The sequence below is a fragment of the Plasmodium gonderi genome, assembly GCF_002157705.1.
Source record: "Plasmodium gonderi DNA, contig: Pgo-contig_94, whole genome shotgun sequence".
NCBI lineage: Eukaryota > Apicomplexa > Aconoidasida > Haemosporida > Plasmodiidae > Plasmodium > Plasmodium gonderi.
In genome coordinates, this window is record NW_021629025.1 from 40,860 (window position 1) to 52,815 (window position 11,956).

Consider the following 11,956-nt stretch of genomic DNA (forward strand, 5'->3'; position numbering starts at 1 on the left):
AAAATTACACTGTATTTTAAATTCTATAAAAGACAATTATTAATTGTTTACATGACATATATAGAAAAATATTTCTATAAGAAATTTTTATATAATATAAGTTCAATCTACAAATCTTTATTTTCTAATGTATAAATTTTCTATCATAAAATAGTCCCTTTTATTTAGATTAACTTCTATAAATTATATTTTTTCCCGAGATGAAGAATAAATATGTATTTTTTTATTCTTATAAGAGTAATTACAAAATAATTATTGTTGTATATTAACTTTTCTATAAGTATTTTATAATTTATTAAGGAAATATTATTTTTTTATTTTTTTTATTAGTATGATTATATAGAAAAATTATATGAACCTAAAAGACGTATGTATAATGATATTGGTTATGGGAAAAGTAGATATGATTTTTATTGTAAAAATGTTACAGCAAGTGGTTTTAATAAGTCTAATAGTGAACATATAAATATATGCTTGGACGCTAAAACATATATGTTAAGTATAACTGGGAAATATAGAAATCATAATTACGAGGATGAAAATATATATTGTTTATACTTGTTTTATTGGCTATATCACAATCTCATGAAGAAAACAAATCAATTTGTTGACGTCAAAAGTATGTTATATCAAGTGTTAAATGCATATGGAAGAGATTTAGGGGGGTTCGATAATTTATGCAAAGATTATAAGAATATTATTACTGATTATGATTTGATCAAAATATCACATTTATATGATGTGTATAAGTGTATTAAAGGAGAATATGACAATGAGCTTAGAGAGGACGATTATTTTTGTGTTGCAATAAAAAAATTAGTAGAAAATTATAATACAGAAATGAAAGCACATGCTGTTACACACACGGTACCAATGGAAACAATACGTTGTCCAAGTAATATTAAATCTCCTATTATTATTACAGTACTCGCAATGGTGATTACACTTACTTTTTTATTTATTATGTTTAAGGTTAATTATGATATGTTTTATAAATATTTTTTCTATAAAGTAAAATTTAAAAATAATTTAAAACCACATGAAATTACCATAAAAAAATAAATTCTTAATAAATGCATATTTTTTTCTATAATTTAGAACACAAAATATGGTTCTAACCTTCAGCGAGTAATAAAAAGAATAAAAAATAAATTGAGTATATCATCCGAATCTGAAATGCGAAGAAGAGATTCAAGTTATAATAGATACAATATATTAAATCATCTTAACGAATTTTATTATTAATTATATAAATAGAATAAATTATTATCATCAAGATATTTATAAATTATTGTATAAATGTATTATTCATAATCTTTTTATTAATAACTTCATAGAAAATGAAATTTCTTGTAATTTTTAAAAATAAAAAATTTTCATAATTTAAATAAGACAATGACTTAAATTATATAGTCTAATAATATACTAATTCTTATTTTCTAACTATATTAATATTGAATTAAAATTCTCTGAGCAAAATCCATGCTCTTCCTGATTTAAAAAAAAAAATTTCTTAACAAAAACTCATATATATATGCTTAATCAATATAAAATAATAATATATTATTTCATTGATGTATATAAATATTACAAATTTATAAAATAAAAGAATGTTTTTTGTTTAACTTATTTTTATTTATGCAACATATTATATTATATAAAAACAAAAAAAAAAAAAATTTAACATGTAATAATTTCATATGATAATAAATAATATTAAATAATAATTTATCATGTATTTACGTATACATGGTTATATTCTATTCATCTTATCGTCTCTTACATTTATAACACTGATACAGTGAATTTAATTACACATTTATTTCCTTAGTTTGTGAAGGTGTATAAATTATAATATATTATTTAATCTTAAATATTTTTATTTCATTTTATTTGATTTTTTTGAAGTTCCCTTTTTTTCTTTTTAAATCAGTGTGCTTAATTTTTATAACCTGCAAAATGCTTAGGCAAATCGTCATATGTCTTAATCTATATTAAGAAATATGTAAATGTGTATTACATATAATTTTATTTATCCTATAGTGTTATTCTTATTTACAAAATTTTTTAAATAATGTTTGTAAAGCTGAAAAACTATATTTACATTAATTAACATATTATTTTATTCAAACATATAATACTTTATTATACATGGTTATTTAATAAAAAATAGAAATAAGCATACACTATTATATTTTTCATCAAATATAGTATGTATTTTATTATATATAAAAACAGTAAAATACTCTAGCACATACAACTTTAAATATTGCACTCTTAATGAAGGTATATGTATACAGTAATATTAAACAATTAAAAATAAGACATAAAAAAAGTATAAATATATACTATATAATTAAAAAATTCAAATATTGAGTTCAAAATAATAGTTCATTAAATTCAGAATAAGTTTATAAGATGCAGTTTTATCCTAATTAATATAATATATATAAAACATTTTAAATAACTTTGCAAGGAAAAGATATATACACTATATAAGGAAATTAATATATTATATAACGGTCTACTTTATTTATGATATATGATAAATATATACAAAGGAAAATAATGAATTACATATTATTAAAGTATAAAAATAACAAATGTATCTTCATTATATAAATTTTATTAATATTACAATTATGTAGATATAAATAGTTCAAAAAGAGTAAAAAATTATATCTTAATTTGTCACATTATAACAAATAATGTATATATCGAATAATTCAAATAAAGCATGTAAATATAATACTCTGAGTACAAAAAAATTATAATACCAAAGAGTTTCATGCATGATTGTGTTGTTTTATATACAAATTAGTATAATAAAATAAGTAGTTTTAATATTAATTCAATGTATTTAAATTTATAATAAGAATAATATAATTTAATTCTTATGAACCATATATTTATTATCTTGTTCAATGTATCAAATAAAGTTTAAAGACATTTATATTTTAAATAAATATATTAACATCCTTATTATTAATATATTATGGAATATACTAATTAAATAATATATAATCTACATAGAACACAATTAAATGTAATTATATATTCTGATTATCATAATTACTTCTGAACCGATGCTTTTGCCTAAAAAAATAGTATACAAATAGAACAATTAGAAAATACAAATATGCTATTTTACGAAAATTCTCATATATATATTAAAAAAATATTTTTTTATCATAAATGAAGTATATATTTGAGTTAAATAATTATGAAAAAATTAAATTAGCCAAATAAAAAAAAAATGTGTATTTTATAATTCTTGAAGTATAATATTAGTTTACTTGCAAATGATTTATATAGTACACAGAAATATTGTACCTTTGCAAAACTGTTATAAAGTACATGACAAAAAATATATTATATATAATTTAAATAATAACTTTTTCTAAATAAAATATTATATAATAAGTAAAAAAAAAAGCATGTTAATTAAAAGTACTACCACGTAGAATATTGTTGTCTTATATTTTATTGAAACATTCGTTGTTAAAATAGTGTTATTCCATTTATTTCATATTTCCTATACTAGGAGCTACATCAAATTATTGAGGTTTTTCCACAAATAAACCCCCACTGATAATAGTATTGAATTGATTGTAAGAAACAATGAAATATATGTACTGTTGATTATACAACCAAATTTTGTAAACAAAATATAACTGCAATAAAATAAATTAAAACAACATTTAATCCTGCATACTTCCTGATGGAATTAATGATTATTTATTGGTAGAAAAATAATTTAACCCATGTTTAAAACGCAATAATATAATAAGATTAAGTATTCTAAGCAAAGGTTTAAAATGATATAAAATAAATGATGAACGCATATTTAAAAATTTATTATTTTAAAAAAAATAACAGTAATTCGATATTTTTCCTAAGATTATTTAATTTTTCATGATGCTTAAATATTTCTTTTCAGTGTAATCATCAACCATTTTTAAGCCTCTATATATATTAAAAATCTTGGCTTTTAATATATCATATTAAATTAATGCTATATTTTCTAAATTGTTTTACAATTCTATACATTCATATTAAGTATATATTTTTTTAAATATATATAATCTATTTAATAAATTATTTTATATGTTAATTCTACTTTTTAAAATTCATTAAGCACATTAAAATTTTTCCTAATTATCTTTCATTACACACACAGGATATTTCATAAATATTGCTACAGTTATTCATATATATAAAAAATATATATAGAATAAAAAAAATTAAATTGACTCTTTTATATGAAGTTTATACATTAAAACCAAAATTAATGAGAATAAAATAGAATTGATAATATAAATAAAGGTAAAACCATCCATAAATATTATAACAATTGTTTTTCATTATAATTCCAATATATCAATGCTAGAGACATTAATGTAAGGATTATAAGGATTTATATTTATTTCTAAAATATTAATCTAAGTGGTACTTATGTTTGATTTACATAAATTTAAAAAATCTTTTGTATTATTTGTACTAATATGATATTGGTAATATACATGTATTATTTCAAGAAAAAAAAAATAATGTACGAAAATAGAGGTTCATATTTAAATATAATACGGTATGCATTATATATAATATGGAATAATAATAACAACATATATATAATTTACATATAATATGAAAATATCATATAATTTAATTATAATATATTTAATTTCATTATATATTATTAACATAGTATAAATAATCATGCATAATGATCCAATTAGTGCAAATTTTTGTTCAAAAAATATATTCGTTTCCATCTTACAATTTAATACAATGTTATTGTACAGAAAAAATGTACGTATATGAAGATTTTTTGAATTTATATTCATTTATATTTTAGTTATATATCTCATTGAACATATTTTAGCGTTTATTGTTTTCTAAATGTATTTATTTTAAATAAATCAAATTTCCCATATCACACATGAAAAATTAATATATTATAATAATATTAATTTTATTAATGTGCACATACTATGCATATAATCGATACTAAATGTTTAATAATCAATCATTTTTATATAACTAATAATTTTTTTATATCTGATTTTATAATGTTATATTATATTAATATATATGCTATAATCATATATTTATACATTATACAAGTATATATGTATAATATTATAAAACATATTTTCATGTATATGTTAAGTAAAAAGTCTTATTATATACATTATGATGCACTAATGCTAATATAATATATATAATATGCTATAATTAATTTTAAATAGGATAAATGAATATCATACATATTATGTACTACTAATTTTATAATATAATAAATTTATATAATTTAATCTCAGTCTGAAATTAACAAGTCTATATCTTTAAAATAATATTAAGGCTTGTGTCTCATTCTATTTTATATATTATTTCTTTTTCCTTTGTTCAAGGCAGTTATATGTTTTAACAAATTTAACGTATTAACTAAATATATATTTTACACAGATTTAAAAACTTATTATAATTATTATCATCATTATACTGTCCTTGAAAAGAAGGCATATTCTAGAACTCAGAATGAAAAATTAAAGGATTTTGTGTGACACAGAAAATAAGGATATAATTATCATCTTTTATATTATAATATTTTTTTCATTCATTACATAATAAAACATTTCTGAAAGTAATAATATAAAATGATTATATGATTTACTACATATATTCCTCAAATAAAAATTTGTGAAGCATATATTGCAATGTTTATATATAGTTATATGTTTGTCATAACTTTTAAAATATTTTTTATTATATATTCAGGATATATAAATATATATTTATTTTATTATGTTTACTATTGTTAAATTATCAACTTCATTAATAGGATTAGCATATATTCATTAAAGTTTTATGTAATTATATTTTTTATGAAAAAATATAATAAATGTTAATAAATGCTAAATTACGTTATTTCATTTTTATTCCATTAAATGTAAAAATTATATAAATAAAGAATAATCATCCTGTAACACATTATAACATACAAAAAATATATTTTTATTACAATTTTCTATCAATGAAAACAAATATAAGTAATGTGATTGAAATATATTTTTATTATTAAATTTTATTTAACCATAATAAATATATTAAGTAAAAAAAAAAAATAGAACAAAAAAAAAAAAAAATAAAAACATATACGCAGAACTATAAAGGAAGAAGAAACAAGAGTATAATAAAAAAAATAATTTATTAAAAATATAATATATCTTTTATGTATAATATTTACATATACTAAATCATTATTCATATGTTACAGAGAAATTTGTTGCATGTAAATCATATAACAAATGTTATTATGAGTATGAATTAAACCACATCTATAAAATATACACATATATATGACTAAATAATATAGTATATTGTGTAGTACAATAGTTAATTATCATAAAATAGTTATACATTATTTATATAATCATTTTATTGTAGTTCATTGAGTTTATATTTATAATGATTCTGTTATCTAAAATGAGAAATAGTTTTAATATAGTATTTCAAAAAGAAAAAATATATCAATATTATCCATATATTTATGACTTATAAAAATATAATTTCCATATATTATATATTATTTTGCACTATTTTAAAATTTAAGCATTGTGTATTTAGTGATTTCTAAATTTAATATTAAGAAATTTCATCAATAACAAATATTACACTATAATCATGTTTTATGCAAAAAAAAAATTGCATTGATTTTTATATATATTTCTACTACTATGTATTCCAACAATATAATATGTAGTTGACTAATAATATAATGCAAGGACTTATTGAGATAATAAGAAATATTATCTTATGCTTATGATATGTTTATAAATTGAATAAATATACATAGTAAAATAAATACTATAATCCTAAAAAAATAATTTTAAACCTAAAGAACATGATTATAATAAATATATATCCTGTTAAGTTTTCGTTAATTATAATAATAATGTAAGACTACAAGAATTAGTTTATAATTTATGTAACTGAGAATAATAATCGTAATGTATGTATTTTTTTCTCAGTTGCATATGTTTTTATAGAATACTATTAAAATATTCTTGGGTTAATATATACACACACATAATTTAATATTGGAATGATTTATCGTATGTTTTAATATATTACATAAAATTTTCTATTTCTAATATATTACAGTTAAAACAGAATGAACTATATGGGTTGTAACATTATAATAAACATGAAGTAGAATCTCCTTTTCAAAGAGGGAACCTCAAATTATTAACACATTTTAATTTTCTCTTTTACAATAATCATAATGTTACATTTTAAAATATGTTATATTAAGAACTATTTATTAGTTTTTTATTTTTATTTGCATTTTTTGATATCATTTCTTAATTAGAGCGAATATGCAATTAATATATATCTCATATAACATATAATTATGGTTCTTAATGTATTAAGATTAATTATAAGATCATATTTATTTAATATATCTTATAGTTTATAATATGTATTTATATATTATCCTTATAACTTTAATATTTTCTGTTTTTACTCTTTTTTTTAAAATTAAATAAAGTTTTAATTTTTACATACTTTTTTTTATCACATGTTTTAATTTATACAATAACAAATAAATTATAATATCTTAGGTGCTTTTATTAATGAATTAATAGCAATGCGAATTATAATTATAAAAAAACTTTTTTTTTAATCTAACACAATTGTAGGTTGCACATATTTTAGAAACACCAAAGGAATATTGCATATAACAAGTATTTTATATAATAAATATGTTATTTATTTTATTGAAAATTAATAAGCATTATAAATGAGAAATATGTTTATACATTTATAATAATTACATGATTGAGATATCAGTTTTCATTTATTTATATTATAATTTATTTAATATACTTTTTATCATTTAGTGGATAATAAATCAATCTTCGATATAAAACAATTTTTGTAAAAATTAAAATCATTTTATACTAGATTATTTTAACGTATCTATATGACATATATATCAGATTTACATTTAACATATACATATTTCATATTCGTTAATTATTCAAGAAAATAATTTACTATTACTACATATATAATGTGATTATATTTTGAATTAAAAAGTAGCAATGAAAATATTTATATATATATTGCTTTTCATTTGCGTAATTAGGAACATGTTCTAATTATATTTATTTTACATATAATAGGCTAACTTTATCATTGAGAAAACCTAATTTTTTTTGAATTAAAAAAAAAAAGTAGCATATAGCTATATATATGAAAAAATATAAAAAAAATTTATAAATGAATAAATTTCAAAGAAATATTAATACAAATAAATTATTTACAATAATATAGTATTTATATGATATATTTCTATACAATGTTTACATTATTGGAAAGGTAAAAGGATATGCATAAAAAAAAACAATAACATACTAAGAGTATATATATTATGTATATTACAGCACTTCTGATACATTTATATATATACATAGAAAAATATAAACATAATTTATAAAAAATTAATTTTATATTCCTATTATAAATCTATGTATAATATACATGCATGTAAAATATAAGAAAATATGTATAGAAGAAATAATTTTATGAATACTTATTTCGTTATACATACATGATGTATTGAGTATAAGCAAAATAATTTTTGTGTATCGTGCATTCATCTTTTATATATTTCATATTAATAAAATATATCATTTTAATACATAACTATAATTTTTTGTGGAAAACAAAATGTGATACCAAAAATTGAATATAACAAAGTTAAAAAAAAAACAGAACATATACAAAGTAAAAAAAAGTAAAGCTGAAAAGTGAATAAAAAATTAATAATACTATTTTTGAATAACTGAACTCTATACATTCATTGTGGCTGTTAACATTGATTTAGATAGTTTATTATATGGAAATATTTCAATATTTATATTTTAATGTATAGATTAAATTACAAAAAGCAGTATAAATATAGTTTTACTTTTTTCGTTATTTTAATTCATTTATGTAATATATTTTTTTTTTCACCCTTATGATTAATTTTTTTTTTTAACATTTTAGTATGTTATTAAGAAAAATTATAACAAACTCATTAATTTTAATATATGTATATTACCAATAATGTTCTAATTTATATGCAATTTGGTGCTTATTACTTTTTTTTAAAGGATTGAGTTCCTTTTTAAATGAATCAATTAAATTATGACGTTCTGTATGCTCTCTATTTAACCTTTTATTTAATATACCTAATCTTGGTTTCAAACATGAAAAATAAGGGGTATACTGAAAAATGGAGTAACAATGTAATATTTTTATATATATCTTATTAATATTATATTATATTATGCGAATAATGCTTAATATAATTATTACTAATATGTGCATTTATTAAAATAGTTTTACTTTTAACCTTACACAGAATGAATACTACTATTAATATAGCAAAGACTAAAACAAGTATACCTGATTTTATCTCGGAATCAATCTCTGTAATGGCTTCTGCTACCGATGATGTATCTAACATGGTTTCTTTGAACTGTTCTTCTTGTGTCCTTGGAATTTTTTCTGTTGTTGATGATTTATCTGTTTTCGTTGTAATGGATACATCTCTTTCAGGGAATGAATATAATAATTTAAGTTCATTTCCGCAAGAATATACATTTTTCATATATTCTTCATATTTATATTTAAATTCTTTCAATGCATTATCAAAACCATCTATATTAATATGTCGACTCCTTTCTAGGAGTGATTTATATGTATTATAACAAAAGCCAGCAACTCGGCATTTAGTGCTATATAATTTTACTTTTTCAAAATTCATATATAGTTGATCTAGATCATGAAATATTCTAAATTCCTTTCCATCAAGTTGTTCAACATAATCTTTGCACACATTTGGTATTCTATCATATCCTCTATTTTGTATATTTATCATTTTATTATAGCAATTAATTGCATTGTAACACTTTGTTCCTTTGCTTAATATTTTATGCATTAAGATATAATTGAAATATTTACAGTGTGATTTTTTATTTTTTGAAATATTTTTTATAAAATGCAAATATCTACCAATACTTACACAATCAACTTGATAATGACTCCAAGGTAATACAGCTATTTCTTTATTAAAATCTTCACATGCATATCCCAAATCTGTGTTTATCCGAGAACCATTAGGATAAATAATTTGAGCTCTCTTGTAGTCATCTCTACATTGGGGAAATATATGGTCAAGATGAAGCTAAAAATAACAGACAAAATATACACAATTCGTGTAGATAAAATATATGGTGCAATCTTTTTCAAATTAATTTTCATATATATATATTTTTGAATCAAGTAATATAATATGTAAATTTATTAAGAATTAATATCATACATTTTCATTTTCCATGTTCATTTCGCTTATTTTTCGTGTTATTATGAGAAAAAAATACAAAAAATAAGAATAATATTATTTTGACAATATATATATTAATTAATGTTATCTTTAAAATTTTACAATATTTCTTTTAATTTTAATGTATTAAGAATTTTTTTGAATATATCCTACTATTGTAACAATGTTTCTTAAATTTAACAGTATTTTATAAGTTACCACAATATAAAAGTTTTATTTATATACTTTAAGTATAAAAAATGATAATTCTAAGGTAATATATATGTATATCTATAATATTATAATAATAAAATTTATATACTTTATAAAAAATTATATATTATATGTATACATATTAATAATGGACTTACAATAACATAACTATTTATATGTTATTAATTTTTGACGAAACTCTAACGTTTATGATATAGCATATTTGGTACTTAGTGATCATGTTTGTGTTCATGAATGAAGGATTATTTTTTATTATTCCTTTTACTATAATTTATAAAATATAGGTCCTTAATAAACGATCTATCTTTATATAAATGAAATATATTCAAATGAGATATACAACTTATATAAATTGTCCAAAATTATATAACGTATAATATGATATGTGATTCAATGTAATTTAATAATATAATTATATATATAGATATTTATTTATGTATTTCTAATTCACATATATAATAGAAATACAAGCTTTTGTGATATATTAAATATAAGGTAATAATGAGGTAACATTTTTATCATATATATGTATGATAAAACTATTATCACCAATTATATCAAAGAGTAGACACTATTTATTATTTTGACATTACATCTGTTATTGTGTCAAATAACATGTATGCTCAATAAAATAATAAACATAAAATTACAAAAAAAATTATTTTTATAGTATATATATATTCATTATATAATTTTTCAGAATGTAATTACGTTCTATTACTCTTTGATCATATATTTATCATTTTTTTTTTCTTTCATAATATGAAACAAAATTACGATTTACCATTTTGCAAAATTAGAATGATTGCATATAAAATAATTTCTTTTGGGCATTGTATACTTAATTATGTATATATTTAATAATATGTATACTATATTTTTTATGTATTTATGTGAGTACAATATAAATTTTTTTTAGCTTATAACAGCTTATTTCATTTAAATATTAATCTTCATCTTCCATATATATATAATAAATATATTATATGGAGAACAGTAGTATTCTAGTTTGAACTTAACACACTAGTTATTGAAACATATATTTTAAAAGAATAATTAATCTACTATTAAATTTAAAAAAGAATAAATAGAAAATTACTATGCCTGAAAAAAATATCACATTGTAGCATAATAATAACAAAGCATTATTTTTATTATTTTTGCGAAATTTATTAGTTCATAAAAAAATAAATGCAATGAATATTTCAGAAAATATTATATATTAAATTCCGTATTTCCTTTGTGCATTGAAATTTTGTATTATTCACAATTTATCTTGTTAAGAAGTTAATTTTTCATCTATTACATTAATCAGGCCTATTCAGAATATCGTAAAATAAT

The 11,956-nt window shown here is 18.3% G+C and overlaps 2 protein-coding genes across 2 annotated transcripts; one reads left to right on the forward strand and one right to left on the reverse strand.

Moving 5' to 3' along the window:
* Nucleotides 1–200: 200 nt before the first annotated feature.
* On the forward strand, nt 201–1,245 carry PGO_000950 (variable surface protein; the record flags this gene model as incomplete). Its single annotated transcript, XM_028690863.1, has 3 exons — nt 201–260; nt 331–1,011; nt 1,099–1,245. The coding sequence occupies 3 exons, from the start codon at nt 201–203 to the stop codon at nt 1,243–1,245; spliced, it is 888 nt and encodes a 295-aa protein (XP_028546664.1).
* Nucleotides 1,246–9,111: 7,866 nt separating this feature from the next.
* Nucleotides 9,112–10,402, reverse strand: PGO_000955 (variable surface protein; the record flags this gene model as incomplete). Its single annotated transcript, XM_028690864.1, has 3 exons — nt 9,112–9,282; nt 9,410–10,243; nt 10,382–10,402. 3 exons carry the CDS (start codon nt 10,400–10,402, stop codon nt 9,112–9,114), a joined length of 1,026 nt encoding a protein of 341 aa, XP_028546665.1.
* Nucleotides 10,403–11,956: the final 1,554 nt, after the last annotated feature.